Source organism: Telmatherina bonti (genome assembly GCF_933228915.1).
Source record: "Telmatherina bonti genome assembly, chromosome: 19".
NCBI classification, from domain to species: Eukaryota; Metazoa; Chordata; class Actinopteri; order Atheriniformes; family Telmatherinidae; genus Telmatherina; species Telmatherina bonti.
Genome location: NC_136617.1, coordinates 6184967 through 6198665, shown reverse-complemented (window position 1 = coordinate 6198665; position 13699 = coordinate 6184967). Strand labels below are relative to the sequence as shown.

Here is a 13699-nt window from a genome sequence, read left to right as displayed (position 1 = left end):
TGATTTACTTTTCTTTCTGCAGAGTTTCTCTCTGCTGGACAGTTTACTGAGAACTCACCTCAGACTTTTCCCCTGGATGTAAGAGTTTAACTGCAGAGTTAATGTGATGCTGTCAGACAACATCCAGCTGTGCAGATGTGGGCGCAGTGAATACCTTGTCAGTGCAGGGTCCACCGGTTGTTCCAGTTTCAACATGTTGACTGTTTTTCTAACAAAGCAAATAGACGATGTGAGGAAAGAGTTTGTTTCCTCCCCAGCCTGGACTTATCAGGACTGAGAAAAGACACTGCAGAGAAATAAACAGCAAATAAGAACAGAAGAGAAAACAAAGCTAACTTTGTCTTCTTGACCTTCGCAGAGACGAACTTCTACTCCGACCTCGACAGACGGCCTTCATTCGGGTTTTCTCCTGGAAGAATCTGAGAGTCTGAGGAGACGACACTCATAACGAAACAAAAAGGTTTGATGCGGCATTACAAGACACAGAATCCACTGTAAAATGTACATTTTAGAGAAAGAAAATTTCTCTATACCTCGTATTTTATCTTCAGTTTTTGTTTTACCTCCAATAAGTCAGTGTTGATTTTATATACTTAACTAAACTATTATCTTCACTTAATATGATTTAGTAATATTATAGTGAAATGATGTAAAATAACCTACAAATGCATAATAAAAAAATAACAATATTAATAATAACGATGATAATAATAATATTTAAATGTGGCCCACTATATATGTCTACAATTAGAATAAAGTGGGAAAAAAAAAGTAGAATTATTATTGATCAATTAAAACCTGAAATTCTGAATGTCATAAATGGTCCCTTCAGGACAGATAGGGTTGTTTTTTTTTTTGTTGTTTTTTTTTTAGCATTTTGAAAAGGATTATGTAAAATTTTACATATAATACTTTCTTTTAGATGTAAGTTACAAATGAGTTTTTTTTTCCATATTTATTTGTTTTTAATGTAAAATATTTATTTTAGTGTCTTTAAAAAATAATTTAAAATTATGTAAAAATAAATACATAATATATTTTCCTAAAAACATCAATTAAAAAATAATATACAAACACTGGCAATTTTTTGTTTTATCATCGTGTTTTATCAAGTTTTCACTTATACTTTTATAAAAAAAAAATTATATTTTCAGTTTTACTAGGTCCTTCATTCTATAATTATTCCTATAAAATGTTCCTTTACTTATTTTTTTTAGAGACTAATAGATTTTCTTATGTAAGAAAAAACATAAAAAATATCTCAAGCAACTGGAAGAGGCTGCATTTGTATAGGAAATAAATTCCTATTTCCCAAGAAGCAAAAATAATCTTTCAGATTACTTTCCATAAAAAGTGAAAAGAAAAATAAAACAAATGTGAACAATGTCCTAAAACATTTTTCAATGCTTCTTTTTTTACCTCTAAACAAGGCTTTCTGTGTTAACTCAGCTCTGTAGGTAAAGATGGAGTCCATCGGTAACCACGCTGACATGAAGAATGGCTGTGCAGGACTCACTATGCCGGTGGCGGGAATATATCTGGAGAAGGCAAAGGAGAAGATGACCATATATCAAGCCATGAAAAAACGTTTGCTTCACCCGGGAACAGCATTAGCCCTGCTTGAAGCGCAAGTGGCCACAGTGGGCATCATAGACCCAATAAAAAACCAAACACTTCCTGTTGCAGATGCTGTGAAAGAGGGAATAGTTGGAGCAGAGATGAAGGAGAAGCTCCTCACAGCTGAGAAAGCCATCAGTGGCTATGTAGACCCCTATACCAACCAAATCATTTCTGTATTCCAGGCTATGCAAAAAGATTTAGTCCCCAGAGATTATGGATTGAGGCTGTTGGAAGCCCAGATAGCCACAAAAGGTCTGTTTGATCCTGTGGAGAAGACAAACATCTCGGTTGAATCCGCCATTCAGAAGGGCTACTATGAAAAAGGTCTGCTCAATGACCAGATGGCAGAGCTGAAAGTGTTCTACAATCCGAGCACACAAGAGAATCTAAACTACCAAAAACTCCTGGAGGAATGCACCGTGGAGCCAGAGACCGGCTTGGTGCTCCTTCCTGTTTGCATTGCCTTCAAAGGTCTCCGCAGAGGCATTTCCTCCAGTGAACTCTTTGAGTCAAAGATCATTGACAAGGAGACATTTGAGGACCTGCAGAAGGGAAAAACCACAACACAGGATGTGATGTTATTGGAAACAGTGAAAGAATACCTGGAAGGCAAAGGCAGCATTGCAGGCATCGCTGTACTCTCAAATAATAACAGAATGAGCATTTACCAAGCCATGAAGCAGGGTGTAGTGATGCCTGGAACGGCACTTGTTCTGCTGGAGGCACAAGCTGCAACTGGGTTCATGATTGATCCGGTAGAGAACAAAAAGTACACTGTGGATGAAGCAATCAAACACAAAGTTGTTGGCCCAGAATATCATGCAAAGCTGCGTTCTGCTGAGCGAGCAGTGACTGGATACAGAGACCCGTATTCAGGGGAGACTATTGCCCTGTTTCAAGCAATGTCCAAAGACCTAATTGTCAAGGAACACGGTATCCGGCTACTCGAGGCTCAGATTGCTACGGGTGGAATAATAGACCCAATCAACAGTCACAGGCTTCCCACAGAAGTGGCCTTCAAAAGAGGATATTTCAACGAAGAAATGAATGCCATACTGGAAGATGCAGGAGACGACACAAAAGGGTTCTTTGACCCAAACACAGAAGATAACCTAACCTATCTTCAGCTGATGGAAAGGTGTGTCACAGATCCTGTTACTGGACTGTGCCTCCTCCCTCTGCATGAAAAATCAGGCACACTGAATTCCAGCTTCATTGATTACCAAACAAAAACCACCTTCAAGGAGGAGAAAGTTAAAGTGTCGTATGGGAAGTACATGGGAATGACGGTGTCTCTGTGGGAACTGCTGATGTCAGAATACTTTGACAAACACCAGAGGCAAGACATTTTTCAGAAATACAGAGAGGGGAAACTCACTATCAAGATGATTGTTACGACTGTTCTGGAAGTCATTGAAAAGTCTGTGAAAACAACAAAAGTCGTCTTTGAAGGCATCAGAGAAACCGTTACAGCCAAACAGCTCATGGAAGCAGATATCATCAGTGAACAGGTCCTGGAAGATCTTCAGAAGGGAAAGAAGTCAGTGAAGGAAGTGATTGAGGATGAAAATGTAAATGTGTACTTACAGGGGAAAGACAGCATTGCTGGTATTTTGCTTCCAGACTCTCAAATCATGACCATCTACCAGGCCAGACAGAAAAGAAAGCTGATGCCCGGAACTGCTCTGGTTCTACTGGAGGCACAGGCAGCAACGGGGTTCATTATTGACCCTATTGGAAACAGGAAGTTTTCAGTGGATGATGCTGTCAAAGCAAAGATTGTGGGGCCTGATGTCTGTCAGAAGTTACGCTCAGCAGAAAAAGCAGTCACTGGATACAAAGATCCCCACGATGGAAAGATCATCTCTTTGTTCCAAGCAATGCAAAAAGACCTCATCCTAAAAGACCACGGAATCCGACTTCTGGAGGCACAAATTGCGACTGGTGGGATCATTGATCCAGTCAACAGTCATCGCATTCCCGTCCATGTAGCCTATAAGAGAGGGTACTTTAACATGGAGATGAATCAGATCCTGAGTGACCCAAGTGACGACACCAAAGGTTTCTTTGACCCCAACACCCAAGAGAACCTGACATACTTGCAGCTCTTGGCCAGATGCATCACAGATCCGAGTACAGGCCTGTGCCTCCTGCCTCTTAAAAGCAAAAGCTGCAAAATTAGCATAGATGATACAATGCGGGAAACATTCAAGTCAACAACAGTTACTGTGAAGTATGGGAGATTCAAGGACAAACACACTACACTGTGGGACCTCATCAATTCAGAGTATCTGTCTGAAGACAAACGGCAGGAATTTTTCAAGCTTTTCAAATCAAGAAAAATCACAGTTGAGCAGCTCATCGTCACCATTGTCGAGATCATTGAGAGCAAGGAGATAAAACAACAAGCAGGACTGAACTTTGAAGTCCTCAGAGGAGAGGTCTCTGTTGTGGATCTTTTGGATCTTGAAATTGTGGATGAAAAAACGTACAACAGCTTGATTGATGGAAAAATGACAAGCACTGATGTGATGAAGATCGAGAGTGTGAGAGCGTACCTCAAAGGAACAAGTTGTGTAGCTGGGTTGATACTGCAACCCTCCAACCGGAAACTAAGCATCTATGAAGCACAGAAAATTGGCATCCTCACACCTGGCACTGCCCTTTGCCTCCTTGAAGCACAAGCGGCTACCGGGTTTATTGTTGATCCTCTAAATAACAAAAAACTTACTGTGGAACAAGCTCTGAGAGAAAAGGTGATTGCTCCACAGATGTATGAAAAGCTTTTGTCTGCAGAAAGAGCTGTAACTGGTTACACAGATCCATACTCGGGGCAAAAGATCTCACTGTTCCAAGCCTTGAAAAAGGACCTCATTGTCAAGCAGCATGGCATTCGTTTACTTGAGGCACAAATTGCCACAGGTGGAATCATTGATCCCTTGAAATGTCTTCACTTACCTCTGGAGGTAGCATACAGGAAAGGATATTTTGATGCGGAACTCAATCAAATCCTAATCGACCCAACAGATGACACAAAGGGCTTCTTTGACCCGAAAACCCAAGACAACCTGACATACATGGAAATGTTGGGCAGATGTGTTAAAGATAAGGAAACTGGACTCTTTCTTCTGCCACTGAATGACACACCACAGGCAAAAACAACAATGGAAACAAAGTACAATAAAAGAGAGATGAAGCAAGAGTTTGAAAAGACATTTGTAAGCATGTCTGTGGGACACTTCTCAGGAAAATCAGTTTCACTGTGGGACCTAATTCACTCACGGTATTTCACTGAAGATCAGCAGCTTGAATTCTTTGAAAAATACAAGAGAGGGCAGATCAACACGGAAACCATAATCACACTGGTGATTTCAACAATTGAAAAACTGGAAAAGAGTGAAACCAAATTGACAAGGGGTCTGAGAAAGAACGTCTCTGCACAGCAACTACTAGACTCTGATATTATTGATGCAGAAACATTCAAACAGATGAAAGAAGGAAAACTCAGTTTTGATGCTGTGACCCAAGCTGAACCTGTTAAAGGATACTTGAAGGGAACTGGAAACATAGCTGGAATCAAAGTTTATCCAACCCAGAAAGTAATGAGCATATATGAAGCAAAACAGGAAGATCTGTTGACTCCCGGCATCGCACTTGTTCTGCTTGAAGCACAGGCTGCAACTGGATGGATCATTGATCCTCAGAACAACAAACTCTACACAGTTGATGAAGCTGCAAAAGAGAAAGTAATTGGACCAGATGTACACGAAAAACTTCTCATAGCTGAGCGTGCTGTCAGTGGCTACGAAGATCCATATACAGATGCAACAATATCTCTGTTTGAAGCCATGAATAAACAGCTGATTGAAAGAAGAGATGGCCTGCGTCTTCTTGAGGCCCAGATGGCAACTGGAGGAATCGTTGACCCCAATCAAAGTCACAGGCTACCATCGCATGTTGCTATTAAAAAGGGGTATCTGGATGAAGAAACTCACAAAATTTTGTTGAACCCCACTGATGATGAAAAGGGTTTCTTTGACCCCAATACCAGAGTAAAAGTCTCATACCTTCAGTTGATAAATCAGTGTGAGAAAGACACTAAAACTGGGGCCCTACTTATTCCACTGAATAAAGAAGAGTCCGGTGTTTTTCACACTGATGAGCAAGTTGAGCTGATGTTCAAGAACAAGACCGTGGCTATGAATGTGGGAAACTTTAAAAACAAAGATGTGTCACTATGGGAAGTGTTGGTGTCTGAATATATCTCAGACGAAAAAAGGAAGCAGCTCATTCAACAGTACAAGACAGGAACTCTGACAATAGATAAAATAATTGAAATACTCACTGTTATCATCACAGAGCTGGAAACAAAAGAAAGAAAGTTCAAAGGATTGAGAAAGCAAGTATCAGCTAGTGAGTTATTTGAATCAAAAATCATCTCCAAGGATCTTTTCAACCAAATCATACAGGGGAAAGTAACAGAAGAAAATGTGGCCAAAATGGAGTCAATTCAAAAGTACCTGGCAGCAACAAACTGCATTGCAGGTGTAAGAATTGAATCTACAAAGAAGGTTATGAGCATCTACGATGCAAAAAGCAGAGGTTTGCTGACTCCTGGGACGTCTCTGGTCCTGCTGGAGGCCCAAGCTGCCACCGGTTTCGTCATTGACCCAGTAAACAACAAGAAACTTTCTGTGGAGGAAGCTGCAGCTCAAGGAGTAGTCGGCAATGAGTGGAAGAACAAACTCCTGTCAGCAGAAAGAGCAGTTACAGGATACAAAGATCCCTACACGGGAAACACAATCTCTTTGTTCCAAGCCTTGAAAAAAGATCTCATAGTCAAGGATCATGGAATTCGTCTCCTTGAGGCACAAATTGCAACGGGAGGAATAATTGATCCAGTCCACAGTCACAGACTACCAGTGCAGGTGGCATATGAAAGAGGTTACTTTGATGAGGAAATGAACCAGATTTTATCTGATCCTGACGATGACACCAAAGGGTTCTTTGACCCCAATACTCAAGAGAACCTGACCTACCTTCAGCTGATTGAGAGATGTACCAAAGACCCAAACACAGAACTTAACTTGTTGTGTATTGTGAAGAAAGGAGAGTTCTACTTCTTTGTTGACGAAGCAACAAAGCTGATTCTGAAGTCTACAACAACAAACAAAGCTGAAGGGAAGTACAAAGGAAGCACAGTGTCTCTGTGGGATCTGCTCTACTCCAGATACATCACTGAAGAAAAGAGGAGAGAGCTTGTCCAGCAGTACAAAAATGGAACAATCACCATTGAACGCTTCTTGGAAATAGTCCTGACAATCATTCAGAACCAAACCACAACCTCATCATCCGCAGTCGCTACAAGCAAATCACCTGAGACAAAAACAGACAGCAGTTCAACAAAGACTACCATCACAACCACAGTCACAGAGACTAGTGAGGTCAAAACCTTCCAGGGTATCAGAAAAGACGTCAGTGCAAAAGAGCTGCTTGAATCCAAAATTATTGATGAAAACCTCTACAAAGATCTCAACGCTGGAAAGGTCACAGTGACTGAAATAAGTGAAATGAACTCAATACGCAAGTACCTCGAGGGTACCAACAGCATTGCAGGAGTGTACCTCCAGTCCACCAAACAGACACTGAGTATCTACGAAGCCAAAAGCAGAGGTTTGCTGACCCCTGGTACGTCTCTGGTCCTGCTGGAGGCCCAAGCTGCCACAGGCTTCGTCATTGACCCCGTAAACAACAAGAAACTTTCTGTGGAGGAAGCTGCAGCTCAAGGAGTGGTTGGCAACGAGTGGAAGAACAAACTGCTTTCAGCAGAGAGAGCAGTTACAGGACACAAAGATCCCTACACGGGAAACACAATCTCTTTGTTCCAAGCCTTGAAAAAAGATCTCATCGTCAAGGATCATGGAATTCGTCTCCTTGAGGCACAAATTGCAACGGGAGGAATAATTGATCCAGTCTACAGTCATAGAGTACCAGTACAAGTGGCATATGAAAGAGGCTACTTTGATGAGGAAATGAACCAGATTTTAGCAGATCCTGACGACGACACAAAGGGTTTCTTCGACCCCAATACTCAAGAGAACCTGACCTACCTTCAGCTGATTGAGAGATGTATCACCGATCCCATCACTGGTCTGAGTTTACTTGTTATTGTGAAGAAAGGAGAGTTCTACTTCTTTGTTGACGAAGCAACAAAGCTGATTCTGAAGTCTACAACAACAAACAAAGCTGAAGGGAAGTACAAAGGAAGCACAGTGTCTCTGTGGGATCTGCTCTACTCCAGATACATCACTGAAGAAAAGAGGAGAGAGCTTGTCCAGCAGTACAAAAATGGAACAATCACCATTGAACGCTTCTTGGAAATAGTCCTGACAATCATTCAGAACCAATCCACAACCTCATCATCCGCAGTCGCTACAAGCAAATCACCTGAGACAAAAACAGACAGCAGTTCAACAAAGACTACCATCACAACCACAGTCACAGAGACTAGTGAGGTCAAAACCTTCCAGGGTATCAGAAAAGACGTCAGTGCAAAAGAGCTGCTTGAATCCAAAATTATTGATGAAAACCTCTACAAAGATCTCAACGCTGGAAAGGTCACAGTGACTGAAATAAGTGAAATGAACTCAATACGCAAGTACCTCGAGGGTACCAACAGCATTGCAGGAGTGTACCTCCAGTCCACCAAGCAGACACTGAGTATCTACGAAGCCAAAAGCAGAGGTTTGCTGACCCCTGGTACGTCTCTGGTCCTGCTGGAGGCCCAAGCTGCCACAGGCTTCGTCATTGACCCCGTAAAAAACAAGAAACTTTCTGTGGAGGAAGCTGCAGCTCAAGGAGTGGTTGGCAACGAGTGGAAGAACAAACTGCTTTCAGCAGAGAGAGCAGTTACAGGATACAAAGATCCCTACACGGGAAACACAATCTCTTTGTTCCAAGCCTTGAAAAAAGATCTCATCGTCAAGGATCATGGAATTCGTCTCCTTGAGGCACAAATTGCAACGGGAGGAATAATTGATCCAGTCTACAGTCATAGAGTACCAGTACAAGTGGCATATGAAAGAGGCTACTTTGACGAGGAAATGAACCAGATTTTATCAGATCCTGACGACGACACAAAGGGTTTCTTCGACCCCAATACTCAAGAGAACCTGACCTACCTTCAGCTGATTGAGAGATGTATTACCGATCCCATCACTGGTCTGAGTTTACTTGTTATTGTGAAGAAAGGAGAGTTCTACTTCTTTGTTGACGAAGCAACAAAGCTGATTCTGAAGTCTACAACAACAAACAAAGCTGAAGGGAAGTACAAAGGAAGCACAGTGTCTCTGTGGGATCTGCTCTACTCCAGATACATCACTGAAGAAAAGAGGAGAGAGCTTGTCCAGCAGTACAAAAATGGAACAATCACCATTGAACGCTTCTTGGAAATAGTCCTGACAATCATTCAGAACCAATCCACAACCTCATCATCCGCAGTCGCTACAAGCAAATCACCTGAGAAAAAAACAGACAGCAGTTCAACAAAGACTACCATCACAACCACAGTCACAGAGACTAGTGAGCTCAAAACCTTCCAGGGTATCAGAAAAGACGTCAGTGCAACAGAGCTGCTTGAATCCAAAATTATTGATGAAAACCTCTACAAAGATCTCAACGCTGGAAAGGTCACAGTGACTGAAATAAGTGAAATGAACTCAATACGCAAGTACCTCGAGGGTACCAACAGCATTGCAGGAGTGTACCTCCAGTCCACCAAGCAGACACTGAGTATCTACGAAGCCAAAAGCAGAGGTTTGCTGACCCCTGGTACGTCTCTGGTCCTGCTGGAGGCCCAAGCTGCCACAGGCTTCGTCATTGACCCCGTAAAAAACAAGAAACTTTCTGTGGAGGAAGCTGCAGCTCAAGGAGTGGTTGGCAACGAGTGGAAGAACAAACTGCTTTCAGCAGAGAGAGCAGTTACAGGATACAAAGATCCCTACACGGGAAACACAATCTCTTTGTTCCAAGCCTTGAAAAAAGATCTCATCGTCAAGGATCATGGAATTCGTCTCCTTGAGGCACAAATTGCAACGGGAGGAATAATTGATCCAGTCTACAGTCATAGAGTACCAGTACAAGTGGCATATGAAAGAGGCTACTTTGATGAGGAAATGAACCAGATTTTATCAGATCCTGACGACGACACAAAGGGTTTCTTCGACCCCAATACTCAAGAGAACCTGACCTACCTTCAGCTGATTGAGAGATGTATCACCGATCCCATCACTGGTCTGAGTTTACTTGTCATTGTGAAGAAAGGAGAGTTCTACTTCTTTGTTGACGAAGCAACGAAGCTGATTCTGAAGTCTACAACAACAAACAAAGCTGAAGGGAAGTACAAAGGAAGCACAGTGTCTCTGTGGGATCTGCTCTACTCCAGATACATCACTGAAGAAAAGAGGAGAGAGCTTGTCCAGCAGTACAAAAATGGAACAATCACCATTGAACGCTTCTTGGAAATAGTCCTGACAATCATTCAGAACCAAACCACAACCTCATCATCCGCAGTCGCTACAAGCAAATCACCTGAGACAAAAACAGACAGCAGTTCAACAAAGACTACCATCACAACCACAGTCACAGAGACTAGTGAGCTCAAAACCTTCCAGGGTATCAGAAAAGACGTCAGTGCAACAGAGCTGCTTGAATCCAAAATTATTGACGAAAACCTTTACAAAGATCTCAACGCTGGAAAGGTCACAGTGACTGAAATAAGTGAAATGAGCTCAGTACGCCAGTACCTTAAGGGTACCAACAGTATTGCAGGAGTGTACCTCCAGTCCACCAAACAGACACTGAGTATCTACGAAGCCAAAAGCAGAGGTTTGCTGACCCCTGGTACGTCTCTGGTCCTGCTGGAGGCCCAAGCTGCCACAGGCTTCGTCATTGACCCCGTAAAAAACAAGAAACTTTCTGTGGAGGAAGCTGCAGCTCAAGGAGTGGTTGGCAACGAGTGGAAGAACAAACTGCTTTCAGCAGAGAGAGCAGTTACAGGATACAAAGATCCCTACACGGGAAACACAATCTCTTTGTTCCAAGCCTTGAAAAAAGATCTCATCGTCAAGGATCATGGAATTCGTCTCCTTGAGGCACAAATTGCAACGGGAGGAATAATTGATCCAGTCTACAGTCATAGAGTACCAGTACAAGTGGCATATGAAAGAGGCTACTTTGACGAGGAAATGAACCAGATTTTATCAGATCCTGACGACGACACAAAGGGTTTCTTCGACCCCAATACTCAAGAGAACCTGACCTACCTTCAGCTGATTGAGAGATGTATTACCGATCCCATCACTGGTCTGAGTTTACTTGTTATTGTGAAGAAAGGAGAGTTCTACTTCTTTGTTGACGAAGCAACAAAGCTGATTCTGAAGTCTACAACAACAAACAAAGCTGAAGGGAAGTACAAAGGAAGCACAGTGTCTCTGTGGGATCTGCTCTACTCCAGATACATCACTGAAGAAAAGAGGAGAGAGCTTGTCCAGCAGTACAAAAATGGAACAATCACCATTGAACGCTTCTTGGAAATAGTCCTGACAATCATTCAGAACCAATCCACAACCTCATCATCCGCAGTCGCTACAAGCAAGTCACCTGAGACAAAAACAGACAGCAGTTCAACAAAGACTACCATCACAACCACAGTCACAGAGACTAGTGAAGTCAAAACCTTCCAGGGTATCAGAAAAGACGTCAGTGCAACAGAGCTGCTTGAATCCAAAATTATTGACGAAAACCTTTACAAAGATCTCAACGCTGGAAAGGTCACAGTGACTGAAATAAGTGAAATGAGCTCAGTACGCCAGTACCTTAAGGGTACCAACAGTATTGCAGGAGTGTACCTCCAGTCCACCAAACAGACACTGAGTATCTACGAAGCCAAAAGCAGAGGTTTGCTGACCCCTGGTACGTCTCTGGTCCTGCTGGAGGCCCAAGCTGCCACAGGCTTCGTCATTGACCCCGTAAAAAACAAGAAACTTTCTGTGGAGGAAGCTGCAGCTCAAGGAGTGGTTGGCAACGAGTGGAAGAACAAACTGCTTTCAGCAGAGAGAGCAGTTACAGGATACAAAGATCCCTACACGGGAAACACAATCTCTTTGTTCCAAGCCTTGAAAAAAGATCTCATCGTCAAGGATCATGGAATTCGTCTCCTTGAGGCACAAATTGCAACGGGAGGAATAATTGATCCAGTCTACAGTCATAGAGTACCAGTACAAGTGGCATATGAAAGAGGCTACTTTGACGAGGAAATGAACCAGATTTTATCAGATCCTGACGACGACACAAAGGGTTTCTTCGACCCCAATACTCAAGAGAACCTGACCTACCTTCAGCTGATTGAGAGATGTATTACCGATCCCATCACTGGTCTGAGTTTACTTGTTATTGTGAAGAAAGGAGAGTTCTACTTCTTTGTTGACGAAGCAACAAAGCTGATTCTGAAGTCTACAACAACAAACAAAGCTGAAGGGAAGTACAAAGGAAGCACAGTGTCTCTGTGGGATCTGCTCTACTCCAGATACATCACTGAAGAAAAGAGGAGAGAGCTTGTCCAGCAGTACAAAAATGGAACAATCACCATTGAACGCTTCTTGGAAATAGTCCTGACAATCATTCAGAACCAATCCACAACCTCATCATCCGCAGTCGCTACAAGCAAGTCACCTGAGACAAAAACAGACAGCAGTTCAACAAAGACTACCATCACAACCACAGTCACAGAGACTAGTGAAGTCAAAACCTTCCAGGGTATCAGAAAAGACGTCAGTGCAACAGAGCTGCTTGAATCCAAAATTATTGATGAAAACCTCTACAAAGATCTCAACGCTGGAAAGGTCACAGTGACTGAAATAAGTGAAATGAGCTCAGTACGCCAGTACCTTAAGGGTACCAACAGTATTGCAGGAGTGTACCTCCAGTCCACCAAACAGACACTGAGTATCTACGAAGCCAAAAGCAGAGGTTTGCTGACCCCTGGTACGTCTCTGGTCCTGCTGGAGGCCCAAGCTGCCACAGGCTTCGTCATTGACCCCGTAAAAAACAAGAAACTTTCTGTGGAGGAAGCTGCAGCTCAAGGAGTGGTTGGCAACGAGTGGAAGAACAAACTGCTTTCAGCAGAGAGAGCAGTTACAGGATACAAAGATCCCTACACGGGAAACACAATCTCTTTGTTCCAAGCCTTGAAAAAAGATCTCATCGTCAAGGATCATGGAATTCGTCTCCTTGAGGCACAAATTGCAACGGGAGGAATAATTGATCCAGTCTACAGTCATAGAGTACCAGTACAAGTGGCATATGAAAGAGGCTACTTTGATGAGGAAATGAACCAGATTTTATCAGATCCTGACGACGACACAAAGGGTTTCTTCGACCCCAATACTCAAGAGAACCTGACCTACCTTCAGCTGATTGAGAGATGTATCACCGATCCCATCACTGGTCTGAGTTTACTTGTCATTGTGAAGAAAGGAGAGTTCTACTTCTTTGTTGACGAAGCAACGAAGCTGATTCTGAAGTCTACAACAACAAACAAAGCTGAAGGGAAGTACAAAGGAAGCACAGTGTCTCTGTGGGATCTGCTCTACTCCAGATACATCACTGAAGAAAAGAGGAGAGAGCTTGTCCAGCAGTACAAAAATGGAACAATCACCATTGAACGCTTCTTGGAAATAGTCCTGACAATCATTCAGAACCAATCCACAACCTCACCATCCGCAGTCGCTACAAGCAAATCACCTGAGACAAAAACAGACAGCAGTTCAACAAAGACGACACAAAGGGTTTCTTCGACCCCAATACTCAAGAGAACCTGACCTACCTTCAGCTGATTGAGAGATGTATCACTGATCCCATTACTGGTCTGAGTTTACTCCCATTAAACAAATAGAATTCATGCTCCTGCCAGGCAACAGTATATTTTATGATAGCAAATTAATACTGTTCAGAAATCTGGAAAGCAACACAAAGTTACAGCTGCTTTTACATTTTAAAATGATTCAAAATCTCAAAGCTT

The 13699-nt window shown here is 42.6% G+C and overlaps 1 protein-coding gene across 1 annotated transcript; it reads left to right on the top strand.

The window, feature by feature from the left end:
* Positions 1–399: 399 nt before the first annotated feature.
* Positions 400–13516, top strand: eppk1 (epiplakin 1). Its single transcript, XM_079258657.1, has 2 exons — positions 400–460; positions 1450–13516. Exon 2 carries the CDS (start codon positions 1464–1466, stop codon positions 13497–13499), a length of 12036 nt encoding a protein of 4011 aa, XP_079114783.1. The 5' UTR covers positions 400–460; positions 1450–1463; the 3' UTR covers positions 13500–13516.
* The last annotated feature ends 183 nt before the right edge of the window (positions 13517–13699 follow it).

Bases quoted from the DNA above. Each gene is read 5' to 3' on its own strand.
- eppk1 (XM_079258657.1), top strand. From the start codon at position 1,464: ATGGAGTCCATCGGTAACCACGCTGACATGAAGAATGGCTGTGCAGGA.